At 35.9% G+C, this 15,901-nt stretch overlaps 1 protein-coding gene across 26 annotated transcripts in view; it reads right to left on the bottom strand.

The window, feature by feature from the left end:
* The window catches only part of Slmap (sarcolemma associated protein), a 158,253-nt gene that overhangs the window by 33,571 nt on the left and 108,781 nt on the right, over positions 1-15,901 (bottom strand). For 25 of the 26 annotated variants that reach the window (XM_071618915.1, XM_071618973.1, XM_071618952.1 and 22 more), the window contains one exon: positions 5,199-5,258. The exons of the other annotated variant lie outside the window; for it this stretch is intronic. In XM_071618915.1, coding sequence (XP_071475016.1) covers positions 5,199-5,258 — 60 coding nt within the window. The remainder of the gene's footprint in view (positions 1-5,198; positions 5,259-15,901) is intronic. 26 annotated transcript variants of the gene reach the window in all.

The raw sequence follows: 15,901 nt of genomic DNA, 5'->3' as shown, positions 1-15,901 counted from the left end.
TCAGGCAAACTTTATGTTGCAGAATTTAGCTATTAGTCCCACCATTAATTCCCACAGGAGTTTTGCTGGAGTCATGTCAGCTTCTTTATAGGGGAGGTGTACCAGCTCATAATAGTCTACCTTCAACTTGGCCTATTCCTTCTGTAAGATAAAGCTGAAGTCCCCATTATCTCTAAGATACTTTTCATTTCTCCATGATGATGTTTATTTTTATTACTAATTTTCTGTGTCTTATTTATTTGCAAATGTATGTTTATAGTGGTACTGGGGTTTGGACCCTGGGTGCTCTACCACTGAGCTGTACTCCCAACCCTTTTATTTTTGAAAAAGGGTCTTGTGAAAGTCACTAAGGCTGGACTCAAACTTGCAATCCTCCTGCTCAGTTTCCTGAGTTGCTGGGATTAAAGGCATGAGCCACTATACCTAAGTCTATGTGTATATATTTTATTTTTCTAGTGGGATTACAAATTCACTAAGTGTATGCTTATTTCTTATAATATTATGTGTTTGTACTATTTGTGGAAATATATATCAAAATTTTAAATGTGCAAACTAGTATTTTTTCTAAGGAAACAAAAGTCTATGTAAGGTATATGCAGGGTATATTGATGCTCAATACTATATTGTTCATTATGGGAAAATGAAATGTGCATACTGTGGAATGGAAAATATTCAAGATACACTTACTATTAAGTAAAAGAGTATGTATAACTATGCAGAAAGATTCATGGCGAACATTTATTAATTTCATATAGTTAAACTATTATTTCACATTTTTGTAGTGACTATATATACTGTTTTCTAATTGAGATATTTTCCATTTTGAAAGAAATTAGAAATACATTTAAAACAGCTATTACTGTCAAAATACTTAATATATTAAAATGTAACTAGTTAGGGGTGTTTCATATTAAAACACTCCTAGAATTTGTGGCTTAATTTGCTTCTTTTTTCATTGCCATTTGTAGTCTAAAAGTCAACTGCTAAGTGACAGGAAGCTCAGATTAGAAGTGATCATCAAGGCCCATGGGAACCTAATCTGTGACCTCTGCTACATTATGGTGTGCCACTGACAGACATTTCTGAATGTTCTGGTTTTGATCACAAAGTTACATTCTCAAATAAAACATGCTTGTACACCTAATCTCTATAAATGGATAGAAAAAGAATCATTCTGGAAGAACAGATAGGAAAATGGCTCTCCCCGGATGTTTGCTGATTTTTGGCAATTTTATGATCTTTACTTTGAGGTGAAACAAGTGTTGATGAACCCAACCTAATTCTATCTTAAGAGATAGAATTGGGAACCATCTTGTCACAAAGTTATTAAAAGTTCGTTTCTGTTTTACTAAGATAACTATTTGGCCTGACCTTACTCTGAGGGCTAATCTTATTTGGAATTCTTTCCCCTGCTCTAAACTCACCTTTGCCTGGCTCTCCTTGACCAGATAACAACCCTCCCTAAAACCTTAGCAGCCCCTCAGAAATTCTGATGTTGGAATCTCAATTTACACCCTACCTTGAAAGCCTGTGGATCATTAATCTGCTATCTGCCTTTGAATTATGCTTGCCAGAATCCTGTTAATTGTAAGTTCCCAAGACACCCCCGTTTGTAAGTTTTTGTGCTATAAAAGCTTTTTTCCTGGAGAGCTGGGCTGCTGTTCTCTGCTTTGGGTGAAACAGCTGCTGGCCAACTAGTTCTCTTGTGTACACAATATAAGCTTGCTTTAATTTGATTTAAAATTGGAGTCGGTGGTCTTTTCTTTGTGTCATGGATTTAACAGTGTGTATATTCAAAAGTATTTCCTTGACTTAGAAGGAAATTTTCTCCTATATTTAGAGTATTAACTTGTGCTATAAAATTGCCTTAAATGTGGGGCACCAAATCTTCCATCAAGATCTCACTAAAATGTAAGCTCCTTAAGAGAATGGATTTTTGTCTGTTTCATTAACTACTATATTTTCTATGCATAGAACAGTGCTGAAAGAGATGAAAGAAGGAAGGAAGTTGATTGAAGGTACACATCTACTTTGGAATAAGAATGCAAGATTTCAGGGAGTCAAATGACAGTCCATCATTGCGTGGCCTGATACAACAGGCCACACATACAATATTAAAAAAGGGGGGGGGGGCTGGGTATGTAGCTTAGTGGTAGAGAGCCCTGGGTTCAGTCTCCAGCACTGTAAACAAAACAAAACAAAACAAAAAACCCCCAGTGGCAAGCCAACTCTATTCAAGAATGAAACACAAAACTAAATGAACTAACATGAGACTATCTACTTATTTTCAAAACATCTATTCTTCAGTTAGAGCATTAACATTTTCAAAACACCTATTCTTCAATTATGAAGGTGCCGCCAATTTCTAGTATTAAAAAAAAATCACTGGGTGTGGTAGTGCATGCCTGTAATCCCAGAAATTGGGAGGTTTAGGCATGAGGAACACAAGTTTGAGGCTAGTTTGACAACTCAAAATAAAAAATAAAGAGGGCTGAGGATATAACTCAGTGATAGAGCACCCGGAGTTCAGTTTCTGTAACAAACCCTCCCCAATCCACCTATTACTGATTGTCTCTACAGTGCTTAATAAGATGTATATTAATAATATATAGAAAATGGAAGAAAGCTATCAAATCAATACCAAAACTGTTCCCAAACTGGGAATCCTAAAAAAGGTATCTTTGAGTAGACATAATTACAGATGGGCAAAACGAATTTAGTGGTCATATACAATTTCCTGTACCACTGGAACAGGAAAACAAAGTTAAATATAAAAAACGGTAAACCTGATAATAGTGTTTCCTGCTTACTAAGCAACATTTCATTAAATTCCCACAACAATCTGGCAAGTGAAAACTTCATTTTACAAATGAGGAAACTGATGTTTAAAGAGCCACAGTAAGTTGCCTGAAAGCATATAGTTTTTTAATGGTAAAATTATTTTCTTGTATTCTTTCTATTTCTACTTCCAAAGCTACTGTAATGATTAGGTTGAGTTAGGCCTTAAACATAAAACATATAAAACTTATGATAACACACTACAGTAGGTGAAATCTTTAGACGATATACTTAAGACTGTAACAGTTTGCAATTGTCAATTTCTAACAACTGATATTTTCAACGTAAAAAAGAAATTTCACCAAAAATATCACCAATGAAAGCATTAAAAAAAGAGACATTTAGCCAGATTAAACAAAACAAAACAAACAAACACCAAAAAACATCTTTATAAGCCGGACTCAAAACGTTTTAAATGTAACATATTTTAGCCATCCAGTTTGCTCTAAAGATTAATGGGAACAAATGTTGACTACTGATAGAAAAATCCATGAGTGTATAAAACTTAGCTTTATATTTTCATTTTTAAAAGATGAATTTTGGGGGCTGGGGCTGGGGCTGAGTGGCCTAGCATATGTGTGTGTGTGGGCTCTGGAGATGTAGCTTAGTGGTAGAGAGCCCTGAATTCAGTCTCCAGCACTGTAAACAAAACAAAACAAAAAACCCCACTGAAACAAACATCCTTGCACATTTGTTCAATTTGTTCCTTAAGATAAAAACCCAGGGCTGGGGCTGTAGCTCCATGGCAAAGCGCTTGCCTAGCATTCATGGGACCCTGGGATCGATCCTCAGCACCACATAAAAATTAACAAATAGGGGGCTGGGTTGTGGCTCAGTGGTAGAGTGCTCGCCTAGTATGTGCAGAGCCCTGGGTTCGATCCTCAGCACCACATAAAAATAAATAAAAATAAAGATATGTGTCCAACTACAACTAAAAAATAAATATTAAAAAATTAACAAATAAAATAAAGACATTCTATCCATTTACAACTACAAAAAATTAAAAAAAAATAAATAAAAACCCAGAAGTGGAACTGCTGAATGAAAAATATATTCTTTAAAACTTTCAATGCATATTTTATATACAGACTTAATAATAAAATCAGCAGTACTGCATAAAGATTTTTCAATAATGGCACATGATTTGAAGCAAACATACTGAAATTTAGAATGCATTAATTAGAAGCACTAAACAGCAAGGCACTTTTCTTTCATTAAAGAAGCACTGATTCCTTCCCTCCCCTCAAGCTTTAACTTTTATTTCAAAGTGCTGGCTACTGAACCAACTAATCTGAATAGGTATTTAGGTGATGAAGTAAAAAGCTATTTTAAAGTGTGCTCTCATCTCCCTTTAATAAGATGAAATAAATTGCCATTTGTCCTAAAAATAGTTCGCTATTCTGAAACTCAATGCCTGTTTGTCAGAACAATATTAGTGATGCATATTCTATGCATTCTTTCCCCAAATAAGGTTATCTGCTGTGAAAAGAATTTCAGAATAGAAGCCACCAGATATCTGAAATAACAACATCTGTTTAGACATTTTAAAAAGCCAATGAATCTACTTACTTTAACATAACAAAATGTACTAAAACTAAGTATAAAATTTTTATCATTCATTGTTTTAACAGACCAAAAGGATTGCTAGTTTTACACTGGCAAAGTCTAACAGAAATTCTACTATGACAATGAGCACATCCCACCCAGATTTATTTGCTTAATTTTCCTCATGCATAAAAGTGACTTGACAATACGATTCGATGCATTAAAACTCACTTTTCTTCTGTAAGTCTGATAATTGTAATGGAAAGAATTAACATAACAAACTACTTTAGACAATTGCTGAACCATTCATTACAAAATATAAGACAATTCTACAGACAAAAGTCACTATTTTTGTTTAAATCAAACTGAGATATCAAAAATCAACAAAACATGAAATATAAGAAATTTTAAAGGTACTATAACCCCTAGGAGAAACCACAAGCATTTTTCCCTATCATATAAGTTCATATTGTGTTTGATTAAAATTTTAAGATCAAAGCTGAAAATAATGCTGGAAGTGAAATAGATCACAACACAATTTTAATGCCTGAAGAAATCTATAACAAGCTTTAACTTTCAAAAAACAAAAACACACATACATGCCCACTTTGAAAGAAACTTCCCAATCAAGATAATCTTTCCTAAAAGAGAAATCCAACTATTTTATATAACATCTGAAATTGTTACTAGATGGCCATTTTGTAAGCTGCAAAAAATAAACTGATGGTTAAAATACTATGACCTTGAAAATTTACACTTATCTATCTTCATTATCCCAGAGAACTCTGAAAAACCATAGAAAAACAGAAACGAACCTTTTGAAAGCTTTGTTTCTTCTACCACTTTGGTCAGATGCCCCTCTACGATCAGCTTCTCTGCCAAAGAAAATAAATGTTACTATCCAAGCCCAAATGGAGCAGCATTTCCCTGAGCGAGGCAGTGTAACACATTCCATGACCAAATTTAAAGATGATAACATTACTCCTATGACCAAGCTTGAACAAAAACTTGAAACTGGAAGGGGAACTAAGAGAATTTAATCTATGAGAGAGCAATCAGGTTAATGCAGAAAACTGCGGGTAGGGAGACAATTGCATTTTATTTTCATTAGATTGCACCTTATTTAATAAGTAAGTCATTGTGAATTGACTAAATTAAAACACTGTCAATTGACTAAATTGAAATACTGTATGCATTACCTCCATACTTATAATTTTTTGAGAACATTTAAAATCTATGAAATAGCCTATACGAAAATGCCTTGCTTCCATACCTTTCAAAGTTTACTAGTTATTAGTAGATAGTAAACTCCTGTTTATTGCAATTAATCAATTTGTTTTGTCTATACTGACGTATTTTTAAAAAGCTCTAGATGTCTATGTATATTTTCCATTTGAAACAGGATTTAATTATTTGTTTATTCCTATTTGAAGTCATAAGTCAAGTCAAACTATACTATTCTCCAAAATAAAAAATTATTTAAAATACAAAAAAAGCAAGTCTAGATCTTTTTATGAAGGAATCAGAGGAAACAACCAATGCAACCTCCTTCTTTTTCTTTTTCAATTAAAAAAAATTTTTTTAGTTGTAGTTGGACACAATACCTTTACTTATTAATTTTTATGTGATGCCGAGAATTGAACCCAGCGCCTCGCATGTGGTAGGTGAGCACTCTACCGCTGAGCCACAATCCCAGCCCCCACATTTTTAAACTCTTATTTTTCAGTTATAGATGGACATAACATCTTTATTTTATTTGTTTTTATGTGGTGCTGAGGATCAAACCCAGGGCCTCGCACATGAAAGGTGAGCACTCTATCCCTGAGCCATAACCCCAGCCCCCAATGCAACCTTTTTAAGTCAAGGATATTGAGCTGAAATAAAATAATTCTAAAGGAATTTTACTTAGACGAGAAATAAAAATTTTGTCATACCAATAGTTTACTTTTCCCTGCTGACACAATTCAACAAAGATGCCTATAGAACATACTTTAGGAAAATGAAAAATTCTACAACTTAAATTAAAAAAAAAAAGTCTTGTTTTATGTAAGATTATCAGTAAAGGTATAACGTATCTTCTTTATAATTTATTTGAAATCATACTTTCATATTCTACATTTCACTAGAGAGTATAACTATTCTGAATATCCCTTTTTAAAATCCGGCATGCCAATTGGTATCCTTCAATTTATTCTTTTTTTTTTTTTAAGTAGTATAGGGTGCGGTGGTGCATGCCTATAATCCCAGAGGCTCATGAGGCTGAGGCAGTGAGTTCAAAGCCAGCTTCAGAAACAGTGAGGTGCCAAGCAACTTAGTGAGACCTTGTCTCTAAATAGAATACAAAATAGGGCTGGGGATGTGGCTCTGGTTGAGTGCCCGAGTTCAATTCCTGGTATCAAAACAACAACAACAACAAAAACCCAACAAACAGGGGCTGGGGTTATGGCTTAGCGGTAGAGCGCTCATCTATCACGTGCGAGGCCCTGGGTTCGATCCTCAGCACCACATAAGAATAAATAAACAAAATAAAGGTATTGTGTCCAACTACTTCTAAAAAATAAATATTAAAAAAAACCCAACAAACAAAATAACAACAACAACAACAAAAAGAGTAGTACTGGGGGTTGAAACTGGAGTTGCTTAACCACTCACCGAGTTACATCTCTAGTCCCTTTTTTTTTTTTTTTTAAAGAGATAGAGAGAGAGAGAGAATTTTTAATATTTATTTTTTAGTTTTCGGCGGACACAACATCTTTGTTTGTATGTGGTGCTGAGGATCGAACCAGGGCCGCACGCATGCCAGGCGAGTGCGCTACCGCTTGAGCCACATCCCCAGCCCGCTAGTCCTTTTAATTTTGTATTTTGAGACATAGTCTTGCTAAATTGCTGTCCTTAAGCTTGCAATCCTCCTGTTTCAGCCTCCTGAACTGTTGGGATTATTGGTGAGTGCCACTGAGACTGGCCATGCCTAGATCTTTTTATTTTGTATTTTGAGATAGGGTCTCACTAAATTGTCAATCTGGCCTCAAACTGGTAAGCCATCTACCTTAGTCTCTCAAGTCCCTGGGATTACAGATACGTGCCACTGGACCCAGCTTCTTTAATCTACTTTTGCAGTTTGTGAAATAAGTGCTGTATTCTTTTACTCTTCAACCAGCTGTAACTTGCCTACACCCATCATTCAGTCACTGAAACGACTCCATGATCATTATAAACTTTTGTCTGCCAAAGCCCATAGCTACTTAACATAACTTTCATTTCTTATTGACTATTTGTCCCTGCTTTTTTAAAAACAAGAATTCAAAGTAAAAGGTTTAGATAATTTTAAAAGGCATCAGTCCTATAAGAAGTAAAATGTAAGATGTCCTACCTGTCCTCTTACTCCATTCTATTCCTGAAATTCACTTTATTCCTACAAGCAACAACTTTTTAACTTTTAGTAATTTTTTTGTTATTTACATTTATATTACTAAATAATAAACTGATTTTTAAACTCTTCCATTTGAGGCATTACTCACTCAAAATCTTTAGGATTATTCTCTGATATGTTACTTACTATTATCATCACAAGAGTTACATTTTGCTAGTCTATAATCAAATATTCTTATTGACTATTTTATATATGTGTCATATAATATGATCATATTTCCTTTCTTACACAACACTTAGTATTTTTGGAGTTTGTAATGCCACATTTTGTTTAATGATTTTTTAAAATCTCTCTCTCAAACACAGTCCAAGTTTTAGGAGAACAATAAAATTCCTCAATACTGTCAAACATCCAGGTAATCTATCACATTATCCATCCATCCCTCCCTTCTCTCAATCTTGTAATCTGTGTGTGTGTGTGTGTGTGTGTTTGCTGGATATTAAACCCAGGACCTAAGCTCTACAACTGAGCTACATTCCCAGCTCTTTCTACTTTTTATTTTGAGACAAAAGTCTCTCTATTTTTTTTTTGAGACAAAAAGTCTCTCAAGGTTGGCATGAAACTTGGAATCCTCTTCCTCAGCCTCCTGAGTGGCTGGGATTACAGGTGTGTGCAATGTACCTGCTCAGTCTTTTAACCTTATTGCTCTAGTCTGTGTTGTATCCTGTACAAAACTCCCTGACCCTAGATTTTAAATCTTCCTTTCCTATTTTATTCTCTTGTTTTTTTGTAACACTTCTGATAATATCCTGAGAAGTGGTGGACAGAGGGTAAAAGCTTTTGTAACTTTGTTCCTCTGAAAAATCTTATTAATGTTCTACCTTCACATTTATTTGATCGACAGTTTTTTTTTTTTTTTGTACCACGGATTGAACCCGGGGTGCTTAACCACTGAGCCACATCCCCAGTCCTTTTTTATACTTTATATTAGAGACAGTGTCTCACTGAGTTGCTTAGGGCTTTGATAAATTGCTGAGGTTGGGTTTGAACTCAAGATTCTCCTGCTTCAGCCTCCTGAGCCTCTGGGATTATAGGCATGTGCCATTGTGCCCAGCTTGACTGACTGTATGATGAGACATAATTCTATAAGAAATAATTTTCCTTTAGAATTTTGAAAGCATCATATTTCCTTTCTTACACAATATTGTCTTCTAGCTTCTACCTAGAAGGTAAGCCTGATGATAGAATGACTCCTGTTCTTGAGTATGCATACATAGTAGAGATTTCTTGTGCTCAGTTATACCTGGTCTGACTATTCTTTCTGAGTACCTACGAGGATTTTATGTCTGAGCTCCTTAGAACTGAGGGAGGTTCATAGAATGCATGCTAGCCAGAGCCAGAGCATTTAAGAGAAAGTGGGACTAGAGTGGGACTATTCTATCCCCTCTCACCTCCCACTAAAGGAACTCTAAAAACATATGAAGACAGCAACACCATAAGATGGCAGGCTCTATCAGTCTAGACCCCTGAGTGACAATGTGGAGCACATCATGCACATGTACCGTGAGTAAGAAATAAATGTTTGTCAAATTAAGCTATTAAGATTTCAGGTTTGGGTGCTGTGGTTGTAGCTCAGTTGGCACAGTGTTTGCCTAGCATGTGTGAGGCACTATGCTCGATCCTCAGCACTACATAAAAGATAAATAACTAAATAAAATAAAGGTATCATGTCCATCTACAACTAATATCTTTTTAAAAAAGACATCAGGTTTTGGGCTGGGGTTGTGGCTCAGTGGTAGAGCACTTGCCTAGCACATGTGAGACACTGGGTCCGATTCTCAGCACCACATGTAAATAAATAAATAAATAAATGTCCATCAACAAGTAATAAAAATAATAATAAAAATAAAAAAGATATCACATTTTGACAAAAAAAAAAAAGAGAAAAATTCAGGTTTTGGAAAGAGGAGAGAAAGAGAGTAAAGGAGTAAAAAAGGGATTCCTAAGCTTATTTGCTACTAAATTATAATCGGGGGGGTTGGGGTTGTGGCTCAGTGGTAGAGCACTCCCCTAGCACAGGTGAGGCCCTGGGTTTGATCCCCAATACCACATAAAAATAAATAAATAAAGATATTGTGTCCAACTACAACTAAAAAATAAATATTTAAAAAATTTATAATTTGGCTTATTATGATTAATGTGAGCCTTTGTTTTTCTCTTCAAGTTTTCTTAATCTTCCCTTTATCCTAATGCTCTTAAATGTCTTATTCCTCAGCATATGGCCTTTTTTTTTCTTAATTGTGGTAAATTCACCTAATGTAACCATTTTAAAGCAAGAATTCAGTAGTTATTTAGTATATTCATGATGTTGTGCAACCACCATCTGTATCTAGTTCCAAAACATTTTTATCACTCAAAAGGAAGTCCCATACTCCTTAATCATTTACTCTCCACCCCACTTCCCCAGTGCCTGGAAGTGACTCCTCTGCTTCCCATCTCTATGGATTTACCTATTTTGAATATTTCATATGAAAGGAAAAATAGTGTGTGACCTTTTGTGGCAGGGTTAGTTTGTGATCTTTAAAAATATATTGTCCTGGGCATTCAGGGTATCTTTTCAGTTTACAGGATCATATCTTTCAATTCTGGTGTGTGGGAGGCCCTTAAGGGTGACTGAGTTACACTCCCCAGTTGGGTGCTGAGGCGCTCTGTCACAGAAATGGGTGTGTCTTGCTACAGCCCCATGGGTAAAGCTATGCTCACCTGTTCCTTTGTAACATAACCCTTTGCCCTGTTTAGGATAGAATCTTCCATGGAAGTGCCTTGTGTGTGTCCCCTCCTCTTATTCTGCCCTTGGGTGTGGCCTACCAGGTGTCAGTCAACCTGCTGATAGTGGACATCATGAAGATAGACTCAGCCCCCTGAAACCTGACCCCTTGCCTCATTTGAATAGCTTCTCCTCAATAAAAGGGGGCGCGTGCTCTCGCTCTCTCTCTCTTTCTGCGGACCCTTAAGGTCAGAGAAGCTGTCACAGCAACCCCAAAGAAAAAGGTATTTGTGTCTCTTGTGTGGTTATTTTGTGCAGCCCAGTTAGCCCAGTTTAACTAGAGTGACCCCTGAGCCTTTTAGTTGCGAGAACAGAAACCCGGCACTGGTGAATCATCTTGTATTCTATGTAAATGATAAATTTGGTTGTCTATCCTCCATCTTCTCCCATTCTCCTCCCCTTCTATTCTTAAACTCATTCAGATGTTAAAAACTCCAGTAATATTTCTTAAATTTTCCCCTTTTTTCTTAAAAAAGCTTGTCATTTTATTAATTTTCTGAAATATTTCCTCTATTTTCTCATATAACCCTTATGATTAAAATAAATCTAATATCACATTTTAATCTTTCTTTTTCTTCGGTACCAGGGATTGAACTATCCCTAGCTTTACTTTGTATTTTATTAGAGACAGGGTCTCACTGAGTTGCTTAGCGCTTCACAGTTCCTAAGACTAGTTTGAACTTGTGATCCTCCTGCCTCAGCCTCCCGAGCCACTGGTATTATAGGTGTGTGCCACCACACCTGGCCTATCCCTAGTCTCTTTATGAGACAGGGTCTCACCAAGTTGCTGAGCCTGGCTTTTAACTTGTAATTCTCCTGCCTTAGCCTCCCAAGTCACTGGAATTATAGGCATGTGCCACCGCAGCTGGTTATAGTTTTACTTTTCAAAAATTTAATGTGTACTCTGTTCCTTTAAAAAAAAAAATGTCATCTCAGCCAGGTGTGGTGGTACACACCTTTAATCCCAGCTATCCGAGAGGCTGAATGAAGTAGGAGTATGTCGAGTGTGAGGCTAGCCTGGGCAACTTAGTAAGAACCTGTCTCAAACTAAAATTAAAAAGGGGTAGAAATGTAGTTCAGTTTGCCTAGCAGAGCTCTTGCCCAGCATTCATAAGGGCCCTGGGTTCTATTTCCAGTACCACACAAATACATACATACCTATATAACCATCTTTATCTTGTTTCATACATGAAACATTTATCTTTCTCTGAAATTAATTTTAAAAAAGACTTTTTCCTTTTCCTTTTTTTTAAACTTGTTTCCTGTTTCTTCCCTAGTCACATTTTGTTTGTTTGTTTGTTTTTATCATTGTTTTCTTCAATAGAGAATTTCCTCAAAAGTCTGGTCATCTTAGCTGTCTCTATATTCACAAGGGGGAGGCAATAAAAAGCTGACACAGTTCAATTCAAATATGCAGGCTTCTTACTTGCTAGGTGACAGGTGGCAATTTATGGGGAGAAAAGATAAAGCTTAGAAACATTTTGTCTTTGTCTGATGGGTTTCTCTGGAATAAAATCCTCTAACCACCGTTCAGAGGGAGTATAAACTTGGTGCTGAGCATTCTGATTTACTACAGAGGCTTTCATTTATTTCTCCCACTTTTTTTTTTTTTTCTCCACTAAGACGCTTGTGTCCACCCTACTCTCAGCAACATGTATATATATTACCTGTCAATAAATCTTTATTTTTATTTATTTATATGTGGTGCTGAGAATCAAATCCAGTACCTCACAGATGCTAGGCAAGCACTCTGCCACAGTGCCACAACCCCAGCCCCTCTCGGCAACATCTGAAGTATCCCAATCTACAGATTCTCTGTACTTAACCACATCCCTATCCCTCCTAACCACCCCCCCCTTTTTATTAAAGATTTCTTTTTGTTGTTGTTTTTGATAGACCTTTATTTTATTTATTATGTGGTGCTGAGAATCGAACCCAATGTCTCACATAGCCAGGCAAGTGCACTACTGCTGAACCACAGCCCCAGCCCTCCCTAGCCCTTTTTTATATTCTATTTAGAGACAGGGTCTTACTGAGTTTCTTAGGGCCTCGCTGAGTTGCTGAGACTGGTTTTGAACTTCAGATCCTCCTGCTTCAGCCTCCTTCAAGCAACTGAGATTATAGGCATTATGAGCCACTAGGATTACAGGTGTGTGCCACTGTGCCCAGCACAAACTCCTTTTTAATGGCTTTGACTACCTGCTGCATTTGAATAATTTCTAAATGTTGATGCCAAATTTAACACTATTAATATCCAGAACTCTACTAATATCTTCTCCCAGAAACTCCAGAGGCTTATTTTCACCATGTCTAAAACTGAATTCCTCTTCTCCTACCATCTAAATGTTTTTTTTTTTTCTCTCTCTCCTCTCTAAGCTTTCATATATTCATGTCTATATAAAGGTATATTGTAGCTACCAATTATATAAGGCCCACGGTTCCCTGAAGTGTACTAATAATCTCTTGAAATATTTACTTTGCATCAGGAATGGTATTAGTAATTCCCAAGGATTACAAAGATATCTGTGATAAATCTAGGAATTTAGGGTTTAGTCATAGTAGGGAGGTATCTTATCAATAACTTAATTCCTAACACAGATCTGGCATACAATAGATACTAACAAATTACTAACACTCAAACATAATAATAAAACAGTATAAACAGACTTTGAAAACTCTTCTAGTTGTTCTATAGTATACTGAAGATCTAAAGATCAGCTTATAAAAACACATCAAAAACTAATTTATTGCTCAAAACTGTCACCAACCCTTAAAACAAGACCTCAAGTCCTTACCACAATGTACAAAATCTATATGCTCTGCACAGGAAACCGATAATTACAGTCCCACAGGCCAAATCCAACCTGCTGTTTTGTGGAAACATGGCCAGGTTCATTCATTTTCATATTATGATGGCAGAGTTTAGTAGTTCAATAGAAACCTGGTAGCCTGCAAAACCTAAATTTTTACTATCTGGCCTTCTATTTTAAAAAGGTATTTGTGGTGTTCTAAAACTCTATAATCTCAGTCTTAGGTTATCACATAGTTTCTTTCTTTATTTGTATATGGTACTGGGGATTGGACCCAAGGCCTTGTGCATGCTACACAAACATTCTACCAGTAAGCTACATCCTTAGCCCTTTTATACATTTTATTTTTAGACAGTGTCCTGCTAAGTTTGGGATCCTCCTGCCTCAGCCTCTAGAGCAACTGAGGTTATAGGCATGCACCACCTCGCCACATATTTTCCCTGTGTACACACAAAATTTACACAGTTTAATCTCATTTCTGTTCAGCTATATACTACCTTTGCTGCTTCTTATCACCTTAAATTCTTTTACTTTCACTGAGAGAAAATGAAAAACTGGTCGGCAGTTAGAATCTCATTCACTAAGAAAAAAAATGCTTTTATTTTTCTTTAATGGATTTACCAATCCCAGTTTTTAAAATTTTGGTCCCTTCAAGAGATGTAAATTCCATTAATACAAAGTTTTCTATGCCTCACTCACTTTTTTGTTTATTTAGTTATTTTTCTTTTTTGGTACTGGTGAATGAACTTGGGTGTGCTATACCATTGAGCTACATCCTTTTTATTTTATGTTGAAGGAAGTTCTCACAAACGCTAAGGCTAGCCTCAAATTCACAATCTTCTTGCTTCGGCCTCCAGAGTTGCTGGGATTACAGATATAAGCCATGGCTCCTGGTTGTCTTATGCATTTTTAAAGCCCCAATAGCTAAAATAATGCCTGGTGTATGTATAGGAGATGCTTAATAAATATTTGTTGAATGCACAGATTGAGTTTGTTTTGTTTTTGTTTTGTTAAGGAGTGCTTAACTGCTGAGCAAATCCCCAGCCCTTTTAATATTTTATTTTGAGACAGGGCCTCAATAAGTTGCTATGGCTGGCTTTGAACTTGCGATCCTCCAGTCTCAGCCTCCCAAGACGCTCCCAAGGATTATAGGTATGCACCACTATGCCCAGCTAAGCATCTGTTTTTAAAGTAATAAAATTTTGAGAAATTGTTTGAATGCTTTCATTATCCTAAAAAACATAATTAATAATTTTATGTATGTAAAAGTTTAACAGTACTGGCATATAAGAGCTAAATAATAATTAACTGCTATTATTATCATATTAAATTATTTAAGGTTATATTATCCAGTCCAATGAATCACTAATGGCCTATAATGAAGGAATTAAAAAATATACATCATTAAAGAAAAATCTCTATTGAGTCTCAAATGTGGAGTGGTGACTGCAAGGCTTTAGGAGGATTGAAAATTACTATGGTAACACATACAATCAAAACAGTTGAGAACCAGATCTCTGCCTTTGACCCCTCCCAAAGAGAACTTCCGTATAATGGTAACTACAGGTGTTTTGAAAGAGCTATTTGACTCAGCTCGAGTGAAAGAAAAGAGAGCTTTCGTTTTTCAAAAAAACTTCCTCTGTGAAGTTTACTCCAGAGAGCTAACTATTCATTTTCTCCTATTTAAAAACCATGGGTACCTACTGTTAAAACACACACACAAACACACACACACACACACACACAAAAGGAGAGACACAAAAGTATAGATAGATAATATTTTTTTAGTTGTAGTTGGACACAATATCTTTATTTATTTATTTTTATGTGGTGCTGAGGATTGAACCCAGGCCTTGCACATGCTAGGCAAGCGCTCTACCGCTGAGCCACAACCCCAGCCCCTAGATAGATAAATTTTTATAAAGCAAATTTCTGTGTGACCACAGTCCATGTCAACAAACAGAATCTTCCCACCAAGCTCCAAAGGTTTCCACATTCTCCATCTCAGTCAAATCTTCCCTCTCCTAATGGTAACCACTATCCTGATTTTTAATTTCTCACAATCCTCATGTAAATATGCATGACTAAATAATAAAATTTTAGTAGTTTTGCATTTCATATAAATGGGATACTATGGCATGTATTCTTATATGTCAGGCTTCTCTCACCCAATAGACTGGAGTATATTTATCCATCTGCTAGTGAAAGTGTTCTGGGCTGCTTCCATTTTTGAATTATTGTGTATATTACTGTTAGAAACATCCCTGAATTTGGGCTGGTGTTGTAGCTTAGTGGTAGAGCTCTTGCTTCGTATGTGTGAGGCCCTGGGTTCGATCCTCAACACCACATAAAAATAAGTAAATAAAAATAAAGATATTGTGTCCATCTACAACAACAAAAAAAAAATATTTAAAAAATAAAGAAACAACCTTGAATTTGAACCTGAAATGTATGGTCAGGCATTTACATAGAGAACCTACCTACCAAGGAGTAGAACTGATGGTTTGACTA

The sequence above is a fragment of the Marmota flaviventris genome, chromosome 1 (genome assembly GCF_047511675.1).
Source record: "Marmota flaviventris isolate mMarFla1 chromosome 1, mMarFla1.hap1, whole genome shotgun sequence".
NCBI classification, from domain to species: Eukaryota; Metazoa; Chordata; class Mammalia; order Rodentia; family Sciuridae; genus Marmota; species Marmota flaviventris.
The sequence above is the reverse complement of the archived record's forward strand: the minus strand, read 5'-3'. Positions and strand labels throughout refer to the sequence as shown.